Genomic DNA, 22,636 nt, shown 5'->3' with positions numbered 1-22,636 from the left:
CTCAATATCTACCTATATAAACGTACACAATTTACTACTTTTTCCTGGAACAAAATCTGCCATTTTTTTAATTGATTTTGTTTTTGTGAAAGTAAGACTCAACATGATGCGAAAGAGGCATAGTTAACATAATAAGGGTTCAGTACGCATAATAAGGGTTCAGTACGCTGAATTGAGAAGACTGGTCTTTGGCAATTACCATTAGTGTCCAGTGTCTTTAAAGGAATGTTTTTGCCAAATGTATGCTCACTCTTTGATGGTTTATATGTGAAATAATGACTAAACAAGAGTGTATTTAATGACGACTCATGCACTGATACATGATGCGATGTAGCTATTGATACAGACATGTATGATTACAATGTTTAAAGGCAGTGGACACTATTCTTGGTCATTACTCAAAATAATTTTTAGCATAAAAACTGACTTGGTAACGCTGTTGATAGTATAAAACATTGTGAGAAACGGCTCCCTCTAAAGTAATATAGTTTCCGAGAAAGAAAGAATTTCTCATGAATTTGATTTGGAGACCTCAGAGAGACTTTGAGGTGTCGAAATCAAGCTTCTGAAAGCACACAACTTGGTGTGACGAGGGTGTTTTTTCTTCCATTATTATCTCGCAACTTTAAAGAGCCAATTGAGTTATTTGGTGCATATATTGAGATACACCAAGTGGGAAGACTGGTCTTTGACAATTACCAAAGGTGTCCAGTGTTTTTAAACAGCATTAGAATCATTCACCATGTCTGAACGAATCAAAAAAAGTCAATTAGTAATCATCTTACTCTACAAAATCATTTCTGTAGTTAAATAAAGTTTATCTTCTTCTGTCATCTTTTGCATTTCATCAGGCCGTCTGAACCATCCCAAACCTCTACTGTCACAAAGATGGCGTGGTTATACAGTGATTTATACATGTTTAGCCATGTTCTCATTGGACTTAAAATTGTTAACTTACCGTCGCAAATTGTTAACTTACTGATATTTGATGAGATATACTGATCAATTTATTGACTAATATTGATAACAAGTACACTGTTTGAAAACAATGTTTAACACCAAACTAGAACATTGAAGGCATGTCAAATGTCAGCTTTAATCGAATCTGCTTTTTTAATTTTTAATTTTTAATTCCATTACATGAGCTTGTGTGCCTTATATAAGCTTGTCAATAATAATATACAACTACATGTACAATAATGTGTGATAAGCCTAGTTAATTTAATAATGGGCTTTCACAATCAGCCCACGAGAAATGCGTGACATGCGCTCACTTGACGTTACACGGTCATTCTAACATCATGTATAATAATTACAGACTTATACCGTGCTCATATCTGTCTGAATAAAGACACCCAAGGTGCATGTGTTGTTTCAGCCCTTTTTTTAAAGGGTCCACTCACAGGCCTGTACGCCTTTCTTAATATTTATGCATGAGGCGATTGGCGCAGCCAGTGCAAGTGATGGGGGACGTGCGCCCATAGCCTCATTTTGGGTAAGAATTATGACGTCATGCATGCATAAATATTAAGAGGTGTGTATTAAGTGGTTGATATCTGATGATGTATATAAGATTTATTGATTGATATGTTGAGTGTTTTTCTTTGTTTCTCTTCAGCTCGATTTCATCAAGGCGTGTGCCCAGCTAGATGGAGAATGCATCACCGATCTAGAAGTTGCAGCCTACTTGCATCTAGACGATCAGTAAGGCCATTTTAGTTCAATTAAGTGTCCTCAATTGGTGTATCCCACCATAAGCATAAAATAACAAGCCTGTAAAAATTTGAGTTCAATTGGTTATCGGAGGTGCGAGAAAATGATTAAAGAAAAAACACCCTTGTTGGACGAATTTGTGTGCTTTCAAATAGGAATAAAATAATTCTAGCTAGAATTCTTTTATTATTTTAGTGAGAAATTACCTCTTTCTCAAAAACTACGTTACTTCAGAGAAAGTCGTTTTCCACAATATTTTATATTACCAACAGCTCCCCAATGCTTGTGACCAAGTCAGTTTTGAAGTTAATATTTGTTGACAAAAACCTTCCCTTTAACTCTTTGTTTTAATGGATTATTTACAGGGAAAAACCAGTTCTACGTGTTGGAGAACACAAGAATCTATTTGTAACCGTTACGGTTAGAAACAACGAAGAGCCAGCGTATGATGCTAAACTGACGATAACATTCCCAGAGATGCTGGAATTCAGTAAGATCGAGGACGATGCTTCCCAGGTATTCAAAGTCTCACTTCATTTACTTTGAAATTTGGAAAACTTTCCGTATCACACCACCACTTTTTCACTCATTTTTACAAAAAGTTTTGAGAATAGATTTGAATGTTGTGGTACAAAGACAAGATCTAAGATTTAGTGGTCATTTGTGTGCAGACCAATGTGATATTTCTGGTTGAATAAATGGGAGACATTTGGGACCCTTGGTGGCAGTAGACTTACCAGGTCATGTGCGCATGCTCAGAACTACGTAAGAAATGGTAATTTACCTGGTAAGTCTGCTGCCACCTAGCGACCCAAAGTCTCCCATTGATCTGGTCTTTGTATAACAAAAGAAAAGAAATGAAGTAATGAGAAGATTGTTTTCTTTTCTTTTAGCTTATTCGCTATGGTTGTAATCTGTTAGAAGACAACACTACTGTGATAGTTTGTAAGTTGGGCTACCCCTACAAGGAGAAGCAATTGGTAAGTAATTAAAGGAGTTGGTTATCACACGCACGCTCCTGGAATACGGGAAAATAAAGCGCTTCTGCTTCCCATATCCAGTGAGGCCGGAACAAATTTATCTTTAAAGCCTCATTTAAGTCAACCTTAAACAGGGGCTACAGGATAATCTCAATATTTTAACTATTACCCTTTTTAGGCTAAACAGACATCTTAGATACTGATTTATAACCATTTTACGCCAAAAATGCACCTCTCGACTCCGCGCGACTTTTTCAGTTGAGAGTAAAAAACGGCTTATCTATTATAATGACCCCTTGACGTCAGTGACGATTTTCCCCTAATTGTGTTTGAACACAGTTCTCCAACTTTGTCAAGCTGAGGGCGCTATTTTCCACATCAAATAGCCGTCAATGACATCATGATTCCTTTGTCGCGCGGGTTTGTTACACCTCACGTTTTTCAGAATTTTGGCTTGGAGTGTTTCAAGGAAAAACCATTTTTACCATGTTTTAACGTGAGGTACGAGACTCGTTGTATGTTTTTTTCTGTTTCCCAATGACTGCATCTATTACAAAAATGTAACAACTATATATTCCTGAGCATTCTGTAGCCGCTGTTTAAGTTTAAAATTTCAGAGCGTTATTAAATGGCAAACGCGCAAAATTTAGAATGTGATTTTTACACTAATTTAAGGTGGAGCGTGATGCGCTGACACTCACAATATGCAGAGTGCAATATGAAAACTGGGAGAAGGTTATGGGTCAATATCACGCTCTGGTTTGAGCATCTGATTGTTTTTACTGTTTGCGAGCAAATGAATTACCCTTTTTGGGATCTAATAAAGATTATTGTATTTTATTGTATTTGTAATAGCGCGTACTGGAAGATAAAACACTTAATAGATAGTTCCCTCATGATGTAAAGCAGCCAGCTTTACGGGCAATTTGGAATGCAATGCCATGCGTTTTGCGCAAGAATAACGTGCAGCACGCGCACATTTCACAAAACTCGTTGCCTGATTTGGTTACTTGACACGCCTGCAAGCCAAAATGCAATTTTCCCGTAAATATAATAATAATAATAATGATTCAGAATTTGGGGGGGGGGGGGGGGTAATAATCCTAACTCGCATCTAAGAGCTGAATTGCGAAGGACGCGGCTACAACGTGTTTGAGAAGCAGGCATGTAAGGGCGCCCATCAACCCATTATGACCACAAAGCACAGCCAATGGCAGTTATGCAACTTATCTATACAAATTGTGTTTTATTTTTGATAACAGGAAGCATTCACGTTGAAGTTTGATACAAGGGACGTTCCATCTGATGCTAGTAACTTTACCATCAGAATGTCAGCAACATCGTAAGTCATTTAACCAAGAGAATAAATGTTTTTAAATGTTGGGTTGAAACTTATTTTTTCCAAAAGGCGTTTTTATGATTGTATAGACACATGTATCTGCTGTTGTTGTGGTTTTTATCATCTCCTGCCCTTATTTTCCATCATCAATATTAACCACAAAGGAAACTGACTGGGTAAAATTTAAATGATTTTTGGGGTTGGACAAAGAATTTACTAGCGTGCCTGTGCTCTACCAACTAAGCTACATGTATCTAGCCCTCTATTGGCGGTGTCCCTATTTTGTCAATATCTTTGTTCGGGGGTGCCAGTCAGAAGCCATACAACCGTTAACTGCCGTGTAGCCAGGGATCACACCCAAATTACGATACAACCTGGGAAGCGGCAGCCAGGGGATCACCTTAAGGGGATGCGTTTTTTGTTTCATATATCAATATAAACCACAAGGGAAACTGACTGGGTGAAGAAAAAAAATATTCCATTCATAAATTTTTCTTCAGGAGTTAAATTTTGGTGTATGTCTCTTTTAACAAGCATTTTATCAGTGGTCAAAGCTGGCCCGTTTTACATTGCACTTACCTATGCATTTTAAAATATTGCATATTTCTATATTTGCTTGTCATTTTTCGTTTGTAATTTTATGCTGAATTGACACTGATTTTTATACCTTTCTTGTTAATTCTGTAATTACTTTGTGTTTAAAGAGATTTTTTTAATGTTCCTCTGCAAGCGCCATGAAGCATGTTTATCATTATTTGGATTATAATTTGATTCAGGACTAACCGAGACTCTAATCCAGATGATAACCAAGTCAGTCTCTTTGCTGAAGTACAAAGTATCACAGATATTCAAATTATAGGGTAAGTTATTGGATTTGTGTATTGTCTGAAAACCTCTTGGGTGACTCCAACATTACTGATCCCACTCATTCATTCATTCAGTATTGGTTTGTTCTTTAAAAAACAAATTCCCATGGCAACCGTAGGTTGAATTACAGGAAAATATACTAAGATTAAAATTATTTGTTAAAGGGTCTATGTAGTTTGTGTAGGACAAAAAACACAATGTCTACAGATTTACACTAAACTTACACTGTTTGAAGATAACGATAGTAGAACGCTTCCCTGAAAATATTACTTGCTGAGGTGTTGTAATTTTAGAGAAATAAGAAAAACAATGTTATGAAAATCATTTTCATCTCTGTGATCATGAGACGGAAATTATTTTAGCATGTAAAAACCTATTTTCATGACATTGTTTTAATCATTTCTAAAAAACTACAGCACCTCAGCAAGTAATATTTTAAGGAAAGCTTTTATTTCTACTATCATTATCTTCAAACAGTGTAAGTTTAAAGGGAAGTTACCTGTTTGGTAATTATCAAAGACCAGTCTTCTCACTTGGTGTATCCCATCATATGCATATAATAACAAGCCTGTGAAAATTTGGGCTCAATCGGTCATCGAAGTTGCGAGAAAATAATGAAAGAAAAAACACCATTGTTGGATGAATTTGTGTGCTTTCAGATAGGAATAAAAGACTTCTAGCTAGAAGTCTTTTACTATCGTTTCTCACAATGTTTTATACTATCAACAGTTCTCCAATGCTTGTTACCAACTCAGTTTTTAAGTTAATATTTGTTATGAGTAATTACCAAGCGTGTACCATCCCCTTAATGTAAATCTTTGGATGTTGTGTTTTGTGTTACAAAAAGTATCCAAATCCTATAAGGAGAGACAATATTTAAAAATGTAAAAGCAAATTGTTTTTTATAGGACAAAGTGTATTGCTTCAATTTAGGGGTGTCATGGCAGAGTGGTTAAGAGCATCGAATTCAAGTTCTGGTGCAGTCACCAGAGTGTGGGTTCGAATCCCGGTCGTGACACTTGTGTCCTTGAGCAAGATACTTTACTATAAATGCTTCTCTTCACCCAGGGGTATAAATGGGTACCTGCGAGGGTAGAGCTTGATCTTGTGTATGAAGAAGCCTTCAGAGCCCACGGCAGCTCGGGCTGTATTCTCCTCGGGAGCTGAGAAAGATTGAAGGATTGTTATTTGCCCAATGATCAGGGCACTAATGTACAGTGCATTGAGACGGTTATTGTAAAATGCCCTATAATAATAATAATAATAATAATAATAATAATAATAATAACAAATTCTTATATAGCACATTTTACAATAACCGTACCAATGCGCTTTACATTAGTGCCCTGGTCATTGGGCAAATAACATTCCTTTAATCTTTTTCAGCTCCCAATAGGGAGTATACAGCCCCGAGTTGCCGTGGCGCTCTGAAGGCTTTTTCATACACAATATCAACCTCTACCCTCGCAGGTACCCATTTATACCCCTGGGTAAAGAGAAGCAATTATAGTAAAGTATCTTGCTCAAGGACACAAGTGTCACGACCGGGATTCGAACCCACACTCCGGTGACTGCACCAGAACTTGAATTTGATGCTCTTAACCACTCAGCCTTGACAATCTATATAACCCCTAGTTATTATTATTAAACACAATATGGTTTTCTTATGACAGTGAGACCAATAAGGAGCAGTACACGTTTGAAGGAGATGTAATTGGAGAGAGTGCAATGACCTACACAGATGAGATTGGTGATGAAGTTATACATACCTGGACTGTGAGTATAGTTTAGTTGCTTAAACAACAGTAGTTTGCCATAACTACTTTAAAGTACCCATGGCCAAAATCAAATTCAAGTTCTGGTGGTTAAGTCATTGTTTCTCTTCACCCAGGGGTTTAAATGGGTACATGCGAGGGTAGATGTTGATATTGTGAATGAAACAGCCTTTGGAGCGGTAAAAACTGTTGTATACTCCCAACGCAGCTGAGAAACATTTTCTTTAAAGGGATGTCTTTGGACTTACGTCCAGGGCACTAATGTAAAGCCTATTGATACGGTTATTGTGAAATGCGCTATATAAGGATTTGTTATCATTAAAACAGGATTCAAACTGCCTCTAGCTAACGGACAATCTCAGTAGTCTGGTTGGTTAGACACCACTCTAGAATTGCAAGGGTCGTGGGTTCGAATCCACAGGCCTCGAGAACGAAAACGAGAATGTTAACAATGCACGCCCTCGATTGGTTGGATGAGCGTGGGTTTATTCTGCAGGGAGCAATTCAACCAATAGAATGCGTTCTCTTTGCGTCGTGATCGTTGCAGTGTGACTCGGCCTTAAAGGGTCTATGTACTTTTTGTAGAACGAAAAACACAATGTCTAAAGATTTACACTAAACTTACACAGTTTGAAGACGATGATAATATAAAGCTTCCCTGAAAATATTACTTGCTGAGGAGCTGAAGTTTTTGAGAAAAGAGTAAAACAATGTCATGAAAATAATTTTCGTCTCACTGATCATGAGACGAAAATTATTTTAGCTTTTAAAATCGTATTTTCATGACATTGTTTTACTTATTTCTCAAAAACTACCGCACCTCAACAACTAATATTTTAAGGGAAGCTTTGTATTATCATTATCTTCAAACTGTGTAAGTTTAATGTAAATCTGTGAACATTGTGTTTTGTGTTAGAAAAGTACCCAGATCCTTTAAGTCTATGGAGTTTATTCATTTTGCTTTTTACGTTTACAAATCTTGTGCATATTACTGGAGTGTTTGTGTACCAATGATCCCAGCCGTGGATTTCACCAAACTCATCCTAGCTTAGGATTAATCCTAGGACTTAGGATGTCTTAAGTTCCGTATCCTTATACGTTAGGATACAATGTGCCCGTCCTAACTTATCCTAACTCAAGATAGGATTAATCCTAGTGTTTCGTGAAATCGGCTGCAGGCACTTTGAGCTCCTCCCATGGTTTCTCTGACACCCAATTTCTAACCAAACATTTCAACAGTGGGTGATAAACCTTGTCCCGGACAGTACTTATCCGTTGGTCGTCCTGTACTAATTTTGTCAAGGGCCCAATTTCATGAAGCCTGCAAGCACAAAAACTTGCTAAACACAGAAAAGTATACGCCTCTCTTAATACTTATGCATGACGTCATAATTCTCACCCAAAATGAGGCTATGGGCGCACGTTCCCCATCACTTGCAGTGGCTGCGCCCATCGCCTCGTTTTGGATTAGCATTGTAACGTACCTTATGCATAAATAATAAGAGGGCGTATTGTTTAGCAGAATCAGGTTACCAGCCCAAATTATGTTTTGTTTGCATTGTTGTGGCTAGTGCCCAGCTCAATTTATGCTTAGCAAAGAAATTTGTCAAGCAGTATTTGCTTCTTAACAGCTTTATGAAAATGGGCCCTCGTCTCTTATCAATGTGATAGTTTAAGAGACATGGCTTGAGGTGGCAAGGTGGTTTATAAGTTGATTATAGAGTGCTTTTGATTAGCTTTCATGTGTTAACCCTGCGGTGCTTACTCGGGTCAGCCCCTGACAAGAGCTAATCGAATGATCACTCACCCTCTTGTGGTGACGTCATGCACCTGGGGCCAGCCCCAAGTGACCCACTCCACAAGCAGGGCACTTGGGGCTGACCCGGGTGAGCCCCTGGAATGACGTCAAAGCTAGTTGAACACACCCATAGCTGAATGATCTTTGTCTTTTGCTTTATGCAGGTGTATAACAATGGATCTGGTATTGTCGCAGAGTCTGTGGTGACCATTAGTTTCCCTTATGAAGTAGCCAATGGTAAATGGCTCTTATATCTGACACATGAACCAATGGTTGAAGATAACAAGGGCCAATGTGAGATTGATCCAATCTATGTGAATGAACTCCAACTTGAGGTACGTTCTCCATCAGGTTTTTATTTGTTAACTTTGTTTTTATTTGTTAACTTTGTTTTATGCAAGTCGCCAGACACACAAGGCCTGAAGGCCACTTGAAGGTGTGGGCTACAATTTATTTTTGCCAGGGGCCGTTACCACTTACTCCTGGAACAGGGTTACCCCTTTTACAGTCCATGCTGATGTAGGCTTGGGTATCATCCATCAGAAGCCTGGCTGGTAGCGCTGAAAGCACAACCTCCCCAACTTTACAAAGCAATAATGGTTAAGTGTCTGGCTGAAGGACACAAGTGTCACGACTGGGACTCAAACCCAAGCACAAAATTTGCTAAAGCACAAAAATTTACTTGCGTATTATACTCATGTTAATGGCCAAAATTCCATGCCATATACATTGCTTGTGACTGGTATTTAGTTGCTGTTTACTTAGCATAACAATATAGTGGAGTATTGGCCAGTAATCTAATTTTACTAAGCAAGGATTTGTTAGCTTACTCAAATTTTGTGCTTTAAGCAGGTCTATGAAGTTGGGCCCAGAGCTTGAATCTGGTGCTCTTAAACGCTAGGCCCTGAAACGCCACAACTGTCATTGCTTTATTTCACTGAAGACACAACAATGCTTTTAGACAGTGTCGATAGATGATGTGACATTGTATGTTTTGTGAAAGTGTCATGGCTGAGCGGCTAAGAACACCAAATTCAAACTCTGGTGTTTCTGATCAGCAGAGTGTGGTTTGGAGTCCCAGTTGTGACACATAACCATTGCTTGTACTTAGATGGGACGTAAAGCTGTTGGTCTCTTGTGTTGTGTATCGCAAGTTAAAGAACCCAGTGCACTTATCATAAAAAGAAGGGGTTCGCCCTGGTGTTCCTGGTTTGATTGGCTGCATATTGCATTATTAAAGGATTTGGGTACTTTTTGTAGGACACAAAACACATATTAACATTGAACTTACACCGTTTGAAGATAATGATAGTAGAAAGCTTTCCTTGAAATATTAGTTGCTGAGGTGCTGTAGTTTTTGAGAAATAAGTAAAACAATGTCATGAAAATACATTTTTACATGCTAAAATAATTTTCGTCTCATAATCACTGAGACAAAAATTATTTTCATGACACTGTTTTACTCATTTCTTAAAAACTACAGCACCTCAGCAACTAATATTTTCAGGGAAGCTTTCTACCATCATTATCTTCAAACTGTGTAAGTTAAGTGTAATTCTGTGGACATTGTGTTTTTTGTTCTACTAAAAGTACATATACCCTTTAAACACAGTGTCATTAGAAGTCTCTAGTTATCTAAACATTTGAATGAAATGAATGATTTGATTCTTTTCCAGGAACGTCCAGAAGAACCCACTATCGTTCAGGTGACCACTGAAGCTTCACCCCTTGTAGGAAGGTCTCAATCCCCTAATGATGAGTCTCCAACAGATGGATCTAAGACGACACGGTCACCTAAAGGTAGAAGGAGACGCCGAGATGTGGTGAATGAGGAACAAGGTGCACAGAAGAGCAGAGCGCAGGAACAACAGGGGCAGATATTGACACTGGTAACTACAACTACATTCCTGGCACATCTCATATATAAATCACTCTCTAACCAAGCTCCAACTAATCTTTGCAACCTTCTCCACACCCGCCAGTCTTTGTATAATTTAAGATCCACTTCAGCTGTTGTATTGAATGCCCCACGATCACGTACCAATGTAGGATCTAAAGCTTTTGCTGCAACTAGGCCAAAATGCTGGAATCGTCTTCCTCAATCTGTTCGTGTAACCAATTCCCTGAGTTCCTTCAAATTCCAATTAAAAACCCACCTCTATCCTAAGTTACTCTAGATTGTATGATTGTTATGTGCATTGTTCTGTAAAACATGTAGTTTATATTTTTGTTTGGTTAGTATTGTCTTTCGTAATCGCTTTTTTAAAAAGCGCTATATAAGTGCGAGATAATAATGGACGAAAAAACACCCTTGATGCACAAGTTGTGTCCTTTCAGATACTTGAATTCTGAGATCTTGAATTCAATTCATTTCTAACAGCTCCCCATTGCTTGTTACCAAGTAAGTTTTTATGCTAACAATGATTTTGAGTAATTACCAATAGTGTCCAGTGCCTTTAAGTCATCAACACTTATTGATCATGTAGTTAAACTCGGTCCAACAATAATATTTCAGTAAATTCTCTTATGGCTGAAGATGAGACAGTTCGCATGTCTTTTGTTATTTGTGTTTTTTTCTTAATACTTCCATCTTTGATAACAGAATTGTTACGACAAGACGGCCCGTTGCTTTGAATTCAAATGTAAAATGGAGCGTCTTGGAGAAGAAGATGAAGCAAAGATTTATGTGAAATCACGACTTTGGAAAAGTACCTTCCTCGAGGTGAGTGTTGTGTTAAGAATTTTGAATCGATAATATCAGTATTTTGTTCTGCAAATTTAAGACTGATCTGTAGGATTTGAAACTTTGCTTGGTGGAATGTAGACTGTTAGTCTAACTAAGAGAGGTTTGTGGCGTGTCCTGGCCTAGCGGTTAAGAGCATCGGACTCAAGCTCTAATGTTCAGCAGAGTGTGGGTTCGAGTGTCACCTGTGCCCTTAAGCAAGACACTTAACCATGATGCTTTTTTCCTTCGGATGGGACGTAAAGCCTTTGGTCCCTTTTGTTGTGTAACGCATGTAAAAGAACCCAGTGCACTTATCGAAAAAGAAGCGTTTGCCCCAGTGTAACCTGGTCTGATCGGCAGCAAATTGCGCCACAGCACTTTATAAAACATTACATGGTGCTCTAAAAAGATAAGGTCTCACAATTCAAACGTAGTCCCACATCTTGCAGGAAATACTGTATGTTACAGCGCTAGGAGCGTCGCTGAGTGACGGATGCGCGACACCATGTGAGTATCTCCTTTGAGTACTGTTGGTTCTGAAAAGAACTGGTGGTTGACAACCCAACGTTACGATCAGTATGCTCTGATTGACTTCAAAAGAATGCTATAAAACTGATTTGTTTTTATGTTGCAGGATTACATCAATGCTAAAGAGGTGTTGGTTACGTCTGTTGGAAAGATAGACATCCTGAATGCTCCCTTTTTGACTCAAAGTAATGATGACAACGATGTGTTCAATGTAAGAATTATTCCTTTGTTTCAGTAAAATCAAGTTTCAATCAATCAAATTATTAATATGGGGCTATATTTCCATTGATCATTGCTCATGACGCCAAACTGTAAGCTCTTGTAAATAGGTGAGATTTGAGTGACGTCTTAAAAGTCTGTATTGTAGAGGATTGTCTTATGTTGTTAGGAAGACTGTTTCATATGCTGAGGGCCGAAACAGAAAAGGCGCGGTAACCCCAACTGTGTTTGCTTCTAGGAATGAATAATGCAGACTTGTACGAACAGGAGCGCAAGTTATGAGATGTTGTATGGAAGGTCAGTAGGTTGGTCAGTAACGGTCTGTCACATGAATTCAGACATTGTTACACGAGCAGCATGATCTTGTAATGAATTCATGTCTTAAAGGCAGTGGACACTACAGACCTTATGCATATGACGTCATTTCAGTAGGTCACCCTCACCTAGAGGTTAAAAGGAGGTTGTTCATTGGCCAATACTGTGCGCCGCGCGTACAAATCTGTGCGTCTTGATTGTTTCGTCACCATTTTTCCTCTAAGATGGCGGCTGGATGACGTCAATGCATAAGGTCTATTGGTAAATACTCAAAATAATTGATAGCATAAAACCTTTCTGGGAAAACTGTTGCATATCCTGTTGCATATCCTGACTATTGTTGTATTTTTATTGACCTTGTATTATTACAGTTGACAATGGAAGTTAAGCCTAGTAGTGTGACCCTACCTCCACCAGAACCCTTAGCTTGGTGGATCATTCTGGTGGCTGTCTTAGTTGGTATCATCATTCTTATTATTCTCATTATTTTACTATGGAAGGTAAGTCATATTATTTTAATTTTTTTTTTTTTATTATTTAAATTATTATTCAATGGTTTATTAAACATTTATTCAATGCCAGCAGCAGAATAACATGAACAGTTACATATCAAAAATTTGGATCAAAACATCACATTAATAATTAAAATGGCCTTCAATCTTACAAAAAACGGAGATGTACTGTTGGCTCTAAATGGGAGGAGAAAAGTTACATAATTAAAAAATTTAGTAAAACTTTACTTATAACAATCTATATCTATGGTTACAGAAATGATAAATCTAGTCATGCGAAAGTTGTTTTGAACATTTCATGGGACTGCAGATTATTTTATTTAATTCAATTTTGTTCGGGAGGGGGGGTAAAAGCTTTCAAATGAGCTCGTATATGTTCTCATGTTTTTTATGTGTCAAGCCTGAGATTTCTTAATCAATGCGCCATATTTTTTACTGCGAGGGTGCTATAAATATTTTGTTTTATCACCTAAAGGTATACGCGATTCACCCTGCACAGGTTAATAGGCGTTCTGTCACTTTTGTTTCGCCGTATTTTAAATTTGCTTTAGAGGTGGAGTACAACGGCTCCTTTAAAACTCTTATTGTCTGTGATGGATTAGATGTTTGTGGACCAGTCATTAAAAAATGTTTTGGGTATGAATGAATATATCCCCGGATGTGACTGAGAGCGCCCTCACGCGGTCAAAAGTAGAGGAAGCAAGGCCATTTTCATTTAGCAAAAGGCATATCCGTTGAAAAATCTTAAAGGAACACGTTGCCTTGGATCGGTCGAGTTGGTCTTTGAAAAGTGTTGTAACCGTTTTTTATAAAATGCATATGGGTAGAAAGATGTTGTAAAAGTAGAATACAATGATCCACACAAACATGCCTCGAAGTTGCACGGTTTTCCTTTTACCTCGTCGACTAACACGGTCTGCCATTTATGGGAGTCAAGGCCTCTATGTGAAAATTTTCTTGTGAAAATGGCATTGTTCAAGTTATCAGAGTGTAGGAAAAAGGAAAAGAGTCAATGAAGTAATGCTGTTTTGCTCTTTATGCAATTTTTGGTCGTTCAATTCAATTCAATTAATCAACATTTATTTACACCGAGGATAATCACTTTAGAAAAAGCAAACATCTGAAAGCACACAACTTCATGTGACAAGGGTGTTTATTCTTTAATACTGATTTTGAATATATATTTTTTACCCTAACTAAACATTATTTACACAAAATTCTTTGTGCTCACTAGTAAATACTACAGCTGGCCTGTTGTGCAATATTTTCCTTCTTTAGCCTTTGCCAAGTAACAAGTTTTAATTGAGGTTGTCTTGGTAATATGAGTATTAATGACAATGGACGCTATTGGTAATTACTCAAAATAATTATTAGCATAAAACCTTACTTGGTAACGAGTAGAGGGGAGAGGTTGATAGTATAAAACATTGTGAGAAACAGCTCCCTCTGAAGTGACAAAGTTTTTGAGAAAGAATTAAGTTTCCACGAATTTGATTTCCAGACCTTAGATTTAGATTTTGTGGTCAAAACTTCATGTGACAAAGGTGTTTATTCTTTCATTATTATCTCGCTTCTTCGACGACCAATTGAGCTCAAATTTTCCCAGGTTTGTTATTTAGTGTATATGTTGAGATACACCAAGTGAGAAGACTGGTCTTTAGCAATTACCAATAGTGTCCATTGTCTTTAACAGACTTTAGTTAGAATGTAGTACCGGTAGTAACCATTCCTTATTAAGTATTAGTAATTCTTCCCTTTTTAATTTTAGTAAACCTTCCCTCTTTAATGTAGTAACCAATGGGTCCCTGTGGTTTATGCTGCTCTCACACTGGCGGATATGCTAGCGAATGTGCTTACCAACCGAAATATTTGACAATTGCTCAAACTTCGCAGCATTCCCCATGTCTTCGTAAGCGTTGGTAACAAATTCTCCACCTCCTTAGGAAGATTGGTCAATTTAGGAAGCGCCCCCTAAATTTCAGTGAATATTGTGACATTTGCAACATTGGTAAAGCGTGCGTTAGCTCATTTGCAACATTGGTAAAGCGTGCGTTAGCTCATTTGCAACATTGGTAAAGCGTGCGTTAGCTCATTTGCAACATTGGCAACAGTCGTTAGCTCATTTGTAACATTGGCAACAGTCGTTAGCTCATTTGCAACATTGGCAACAGTCGTTAGCTATTCATAAGGCATCGACAAACATTGGCAAGCTTTGGTAAGCATTTGTAATATATTTGTGAGATATTGGTAAGGAGAGGTCGAGGGATGACCGAGGGGTGACCGAGATGAAAATACTCACTATCCAATCGCATTTTTTTTGGCGAATTCACTGCAAAATTCAAATATTCATATTCACAAGAATATTGGCCACAGTGTGAGAGCAGCATAAGAATGATGTATTGAATTAATTGACTGATTATAGGCTTCTTTGCATAATGTAACTCCAATCCATTAATATAACAAGAAATCCACTGATTCTACATCTATAAATTGCCTTTTGTATCCAAAATGTCTTCTAGAAGTTGTTTCCCATAAATTGTTTAAAGCCATTATACACTTTCGGAACAGAAACAAACAAAAAAGTTCGCAGATTTACAACTTACTTACAGGGTTTACAGAAGGCAATGGTGAAAGACTTCTCTTGAAATATTATTCCATGAAATGCTTTACTTTTTGAGAAAACATTAAAACAATTATCAATTGTCGACATCGAGAACTACGGATTTATTTTAAAGACAATGTCATGATACGGCGAAACATGCGGAAAGAAGGGTGGGTTTTCCCGTTATTTTCTCCCGACTCGGATGACCGATTGAGCCTAAATTTTCACAGGTTTGTTATTTCATATATAAGTTGTGATACACAAAGTGTGGGCCTTTGGACAATACTGTTTACCAAAAGTGTAAATGGCTTTAAAATCACATTCCCCTGATGTAATGTGATAATAATTGTAATTGCTGAATAACTAATGCCAGTATCCTTTTATTTACCCTATATCTTTTTTTATTTTCAATGCTCCATGTGCATGCGTCCAGGTTGGATTTTTCCGTCGACCAGGAACAAGATCGGGTGGCCCAGTGCGTACTAAATAAACTACCATAAACTACCATAAATAGTGACAATGTTATGTAACTAACCCATGATAGTGTGGAATTGCACATTGATTTATGCCTTGATATTTGCTTTACGATTGGTTTGAAACTCCACTGCTGCACACCATATTCTTGTTTTTGTTTAAACTTGTTTGGATTCGCACATTTTACTAATTTGTGTTTTGCTTTATACAAACTGAAACTGATGAATCCAATGATAGATTTGAAAGGTTCACTAGTCTTTTAATTCTGAAACAGATGTTTTGGTGAGTGAGGATAGACTCCCGTCTCACGTTAACAACTAAACCTGTTTTTTGACAGGACATTGAACGATGTCTTCCCACGAATGAGACTGATAGCTTGGAGATAATATCTTGTTTTATTATTAGAAGTTATCTCTCAAGCGCGAGTGGAATACTGACAAATATAGTACTTCTGCAGCCCAGATCTTCCATGTTATATCGAATTTATCTTCCAGTCTCACGTGCAGCGCGCAAAGTTTAAAATTTCAGAACGCTATTTCGTGCACAAAGTTTAGAATGCGGAGCGTGGCGCATTGACACTCCTAATATGCACTGTGCAATTTTATAAAATGGAAGTAGGTTAAAGGTTTTTATACCACCCTCCAGTTCGAGCATCTGATTGGTGGATTATTGCGTACTGGAAGATCATATACAAACATAACATGGTTTGAGAGGGTGACTAGTCGATATTAGCTCCCCGATCAATAGAACCCGGAGATGACGTCGCGCAATGGTAGTGCGCCTGACTAGTAGAATAGCTCCCAGGGAACTATTACTTGTCATGCGCATTTACCACTTGCCTGAATACTCACGTGTGCGCTTTGTAATTAACACCTGGCACGTGGTGATGAATGGACCAATGACAACTTGACTCTCGGTCATGAATATGTATGAGGTATTGTAAAACTTTATACTACACCTTTGCCCGGGTAATAGTTAAAAATGCAGGACGGTTCTTTTCAGAACTGAAAAATCTCGCGAACATCCGATAAATCTACGATAGTAGAATAAAGAAAGACAATTTAAGAAGAAACTTTTCTTGGCAAGTAGATACACACATGGTGTTACCGCCAACAAAATGTTTATATTTATCTTTACCATAAATACTGTTGTTAGGTTTTAGTATGGGTAATGTTGTTTACAGTGACTGTTACAAATCTCTCTCATGTGATTTCTTTGAGGACCTGTTCTTTTGACGATCTTGTAATGAAGGTCTTAGCATCTTAAGTGTTTTCAATCTATTAGCATGAGTTTCTTTTAGCGGTTCTGATTTGGAATGAATTGTCTTCTGGTTTTCTTGTTTTCAATAATTTTTCTATTATTCTTTATTGGTAAATGGAGGTTAAAAAAGTTACACATTAAATTATTCTTTCTTCCCACAATATTTTGTTTTCTTTTTCTACACAACAATACATGTTTGAGTTTAAAAGATGTTCTGTTTAGGTTAGGTTTGTGAACATAAAGCAAAATCAGGTTTGCCCTGCCTTGTTTGGTCTCTATTGTATAGTTTCCCTGACAACAGAAGTAGCAGCATGTCTGACTACTCCTTGATATTTGACAAAATATTCAAAATGTTGTGGAAAAGCTTATTCATGAAGTTGCTCTGCACGAATTAGGGTGATTGTTCTGTGCCATAAGGCAGATACAAAAAAGCTACTTAAGATGATGCTTAATGATGCCTGTATTTACTGCACTAAATGTTGTATAGAGTGGTTCAATCAATCAATCAATCAATCGTGGCCGAGCGGTTAAAAGCACCGCTATCGAACTCAAGCTCTGACCTATTAAAGGGAGTATGGGTTCCACTGCTTCATCCTTCGGATGGGACGTAAAGCTGTAGATCCTGTGTGTTGTTATAAAAACTATTCATAAATACCTCAGACAGTTTCGCTATTCCTATTGGTGGAGACCGCGTCATGTGGGTGTGTATAAATAAACCTTTGCTTATGACCAGTAAAAAGTGTTGAAACATGGGCGTGACACGCAAGCTTGCATCTGTGCTTATAAGACAGTTTCTTCATTCCTATTGGTCAGGAGCAACGGCAGGGACAACGATTATAATCTTTCATTATGAAGGCTGCACTAGAAAGAAAGAAGAAGAATCAATTAGTCAATCAATCAATCAATCAATCAATCAATCAATCAATCAATCAATCAATCAATCAGTCAATCAATCAATCAATCAATCAATCAATCAATCAATCATTAGAATCGTGTCATTGCTTGATATCCACAGTTTCAGAAATAGAAGTTTTAATCCATAGATTCCATGATGTGTTCTAGATATCTTCTTGAATGTCATTCCAGTTGTTAGTTAAACAAAAATCATCATTCCAGTAACACACTACATGTAAACACGAACAATATCACAAATTTAATGTGTGTGTCTTTTAGCATTGGTGATACCATGAACGTTTGGTTTGTGTTTTTGGTGACCTTTGTCTGCTTTGACCTTATCAGGTCAGGACAGAATCAAAGTGCTTTTGGCTGAGTTCTATTATGCAGTGTGCATGAAACAATAGAATATTATACAGAAATGTGTTATATTTCTGTATAATATTATACAGAAATATTTTACATTTCTGTATAATATTTTCTATTCTTGTTCTTCATTTTTCTCTTTTATCTTCTGTTCTTCTACTCTTTTCAATGTAGCAGTGATGAATTCTTATCAAATGACATTGTTGTTGTTCTGTTTTGTTTCTGTAGTGTGGATTCTTTGAGAGGAAGACCATGGGATACAAGTATGCAACAGTTACACAGAAGACTGCTGGTGGTAACGCAGCTACTGAAAAGACTGCTTACTACGATGAGAAATACTTCACATAAATACTCTACACAAGTATCTATGTGTGGGTTCGATTAGCTTCCCTTGGTCGACCCCGGTCTACACCCGGTACGTTCAAATAGCTTTGACGTCATTCCAGGGGCTCGCCCGGGTCAGCCCCAAGTACCCTGCTTGTGGAGTGGGTCACTTGGGGGCTGGCCCCAGGTGCATGACGTCACTACAAGAGCGGTGAGTGGTCATTCGTTTAGCTCTTGTCAGGGGCTCACCTGATTGAGCACTGCGGGTTTCACCCTGGAAAGCTAATCGAACGCACCCTTAGTTTGAAATGTTGTGGTCACCTGTGTGTTATTTATTTTAGTATTCTTGATGTTTATTTCTGTTCATGACCAAACTTTGTCGGATGTGTAGGACGAGATGTGTCATGAACTTGAAAGGAAATTCAACCTTAAAGAAATGCCACTTCAATGATAAAAAAGGGACATGTTTTTGTTGATTATTAGATCCACTTGTTTGTTGTAACTATTTTTGTTGCTTTAAAGATTTCAGCATTATAGCACATTGGACCATGACATGTATCTGTGTCAATGTGGCATTAATCCTTTGGTGCACATGGCAGTCGCTAGTGACCACCAAAAACACATCAAATTGGACTTTTATAAACAGTCATAACTTCAAAGTTACAACCCCCATATATATACCGCCTTCATTTGGTTGTGTAGAGAGATTATTGAGCTTTCGTTTGGTGTGATGTTCAACAGAGGGTGCTATTGAACAATTTTGAGAAAAACAGGGTTGCACATGTTGTTTTTTTTAAAATTAATTTGTGCACCAAAGGGTTATTCAATGTGACTGGAGGAATTGATTTTAATCATTCTCAAATTCTAAAAACTTCAGTTAGTTTTTTTCAGTGAAGGTTAATCATCAGAATTTCTGAAGATAACAAATGGTGAATTTGAATGAAATTTCTACTTCAATTCACTTATAATTATGCAATCGTCTCTGTGTTTATTACGTGTTAATGAATAATTCATAGCTTTTTTGATTATTCGTTTGTCTTTGGTATTATGCGAAACTGTGCAAAACAACGATTACTGAAAACAGCAAGCAAGTAATAATGCAATTTGTAGTTTAGATTATCAGTTTTTGATAATGTTGTAAAGTACCAAGTTTAATGGGTATAGTTGGGTATGCGTAAAGTTGTTTTGCCATTGTAAGCCCAATTTGATGCACAATCAGACCCTGGTTTATACCCGTACATCATGTGTGTTAAGTTGTTTTGCCATTGTAAGCCCAATTTGATGCACAATCAGACCCTGGTTTATACCCGTACATCATGTGTGTTAAGTTGTTTTGCCATTGTAAGCCCAATTTGATGCACAATCAGACCCTGGTTTATACCCGTACATCATGTGTGTTAAGTTGTTTTGCCATTGTAAGCCCAATTTGATGCACAATCAGACCCTGGTTTATACCCAATTTGATGCACAATCAGACCCTGGTTTATACCCAATTTGATGCACAATCAGACCCTGGTTTATACCCAATTTGATGCACAATCAGACCCTGGTTTATACCCAATTTGATGCACAATCAGACCCTGGTTTATACCCAATTTGATGCACAATCAGACCCTGGTTTATACCCAATTTGATGCACAATCAGACCCTGGTTTATACCCGTACATCATGTGTGTTAAGTTGTTTTGCCATTGTAAGCCCAATTTGATGCACAATCAGACCCTGGTTTATACCCAATTTGATGCACAATCAGACCCTGGTTTATACCCGTACATCATGTGTGTTAAGTTGTTTTGCCATTGTAAGCCCAATTTGATGCACAATCAGACCCTGGTTTATACCTGTACATCATGTGTCTTACTGCTCTATTCTCAGCATCCCATGTGTATTATTTGGTTTGGATTTAAAGGCACTGGACACTATTGGTAATTACTAGCATAACAACTTACTTGTAAACAAGTAATGGAGAGCTGTTGATAGTATAAAACATTGTGAGAAACGGCTCCCTCTCAAGTATTGTAGTTTTCAAGAAAGAAGTAAGTTGATTTCTAGACCTCAGAATTAGATTTGAGGTCTCGAAATGAAGCATCTGAACGCACACAACTTCACCTGACAAGGTAAATTTTCTTGCTTTATTATCTCGTAACTTCGACGTCCTATTGAGCTCAAATTTTCACAGGTTTTGTTATTTTATGCATATGTTGAGATACACCAAGTGAGAAGACCGGTCTTTGACAATTACCAATAGTGTCCACTGGCTTTAAACCCACTACCTTTGCCATTGTAGATGTTTTATATATGGTTCCGATATCATGTTGACATTGATGTTGCCTGTAGTTATCAAATGAAACAATGCCTTCCATCAGTGTTAATGGTAGTGAGAATTCTAGTGAAATGGTTTTGATGCTTCCAATGTGTTTCAGTCAATAACAACTCAAACTGTTTTATTTTTATCAGTGTTACTTTAATTTGTAAATAGGATTAACAAGATACTACTATAATAGATGTTAAATTTGCATCGAGGATAAAGAATATTAATTTTTGGTTTTTACCCATACACCGATGTGTGTTAGCACTGTATACTCAGTACTTTCCCAAGTCCTGTGAAAAAAATATCACCTGCATGTTACTCGGGTGGGATTGGAACCCACGACCCTTGCAAAGATACTACTAACTAATATTATTGTAATTCTGATGGTACAAAGCTATTATTAGAGTACTAGGTATGTTCTGTTATAGTACTTATCTTATCTTTAAAATGGTATATTGATGTAGCAGTGATATAGCTGTGGTATAGCACGTACATAGAACTGATATAGCAGTGAGATAGCATTGATATAGTATTGATATAGCATTGTTATTGCACTGATATAACATTGATATAGTATTGAATGATACAATCAATACATACAAGTTTTTTTGCATTAATATATTGGTCATGATAAAGACACTACTTTGTGAAAACATAACAGACTAAATAATAGTTGAAACTTCTTTGTATTGATATAGCACTGGCAGTACTAACAGTAAGGAAAGCACTGATAGCGATAGAGCCAACTGTATTTGTAGAAATCGTAACAGCATTTTTGTAAATGATCCGTACTAACGTTCTGCCTTTTGATGCCTGCAGTACTAGTTATTATAAAGTACATGTGTAACACATGTTTGACTTTTGTACTATATTATCTTTTTATGTTTAACAATTTTGTGTATTTATTTAAATTCCGTCTTATAGAATTTTGATTGCATTTGGCACCTTTAGCAACAGATTGTGGCAAACTAAATTGATGTTTCAACTAGGCCGGGGCGACTAGTGTCATAGTCGCGACTATTGATTGCTTAGTTGAGTCGCAATTAGTTTTTCAACTACTCCATTAATCGTGACTTCCAAAATAATAGTCGCGACTACCTGTTGGTGAACTAATTGTGTTGCTCACGACTATTCACTTACAAAACACAATCAGACATCAGTGACACAACCCTTTCAGCTTGAATTTTACTATAGTCACAAGTAGTGCCGTAGTCCTGACTATTTGAGGTGCAACTAGTGGAGTAGTAATTTTCACTAGTCGCCCAGGCCTAGTTTTAACCAATTACGGATATTGTTTGACCGAGAGTACTATTGTAATGGGTGATGCCCAGATATCAAGCTAGATATCAAGAAAAGACTCTTTGTTTCTTGTTATGGTTGTTACAAGCCCCCCCCCCCTCCCAAATCTACTGTTTGTACACATCTACCATCTATTTGTGCACCTGGGTCAAATTTCATAGAGCTGCTAAGCAGAAACATTTGCTTAGCATTAACTTTCTGCCTTGATAAAAACAGGATTACCAACCAAATTTCCATTTGTTGCATCTTGCTTTTTACTGGTATTCAGCTAATCAAGTGGAAATTTGGTTGGTAGTCCTGTTTTTATCAAGGCAAAAATGTCACGCTAAGCAAAT

At 37.3% G+C, this 22,636-nt stretch overlaps 1 protein-coding gene across 2 annotated transcripts in view; it reads left to right on the top strand.

Moving 5' to 3' along the window:
• LOC117300181 (integrin alpha-6-like) overlaps positions 1-18,817 on the top strand; it is a 43,575-nt gene extending 24,758 nt beyond the window's left edge. The window contains exons 14-26 of one of the 2 annotated variants that reach the window (XM_033783901.1): positions 1,619-1,704; positions 2,079-2,229; positions 2,607-2,693; positions 3,956-4,035; positions 4,809-4,892; positions 6,573-6,675; positions 8,637-8,807; positions 10,149-10,361; positions 11,075-11,194; positions 11,832-11,936; positions 12,631-12,759; positions 15,807-15,848; positions 18,596-18,817. In XM_033783901.1, coding sequence (XP_033639792.1) covers positions 1,619-1,704; positions 2,079-2,229; positions 2,607-2,693; positions 3,956-4,035; positions 4,809-4,892; positions 6,573-6,675; positions 8,637-8,807; positions 10,149-10,361; positions 11,075-11,194; positions 11,832-11,936; positions 12,631-12,759; positions 15,807-15,848; positions 18,596-18,715 — 1,491 coding nt within the window. In that variant the 3' untranslated portion in view covers positions 18,716-18,817. The remainder of the gene's footprint in view (positions 1-1,618; positions 1,705-2,078; positions 2,230-2,606; positions 2,694-3,955; positions 4,036-4,808; positions 4,893-6,572; positions 6,676-8,636; positions 8,808-10,148; positions 10,362-11,074; positions 11,195-11,831; positions 11,937-12,630; positions 12,760-15,806; positions 15,849-18,595) is intronic. The other variant, XM_033783902.1, reaches the window with a different exon arrangement.
• The last annotated feature ends 3,819 nt before the right edge of the window (positions 18,818-22,636 follow it).

Source organism: Asterias rubens, chromosome 15, assembly GCF_902459465.1.
Source record: "Asterias rubens chromosome 15, eAstRub1.3, whole genome shotgun sequence".
NCBI lineage: Eukaryota > Metazoa > Echinodermata > Asteroidea > Forcipulatida > Asteriidae > Asterias > Asterias rubens.
This window is presented reverse-complemented; position numbering and strand designations above follow the sequence as displayed.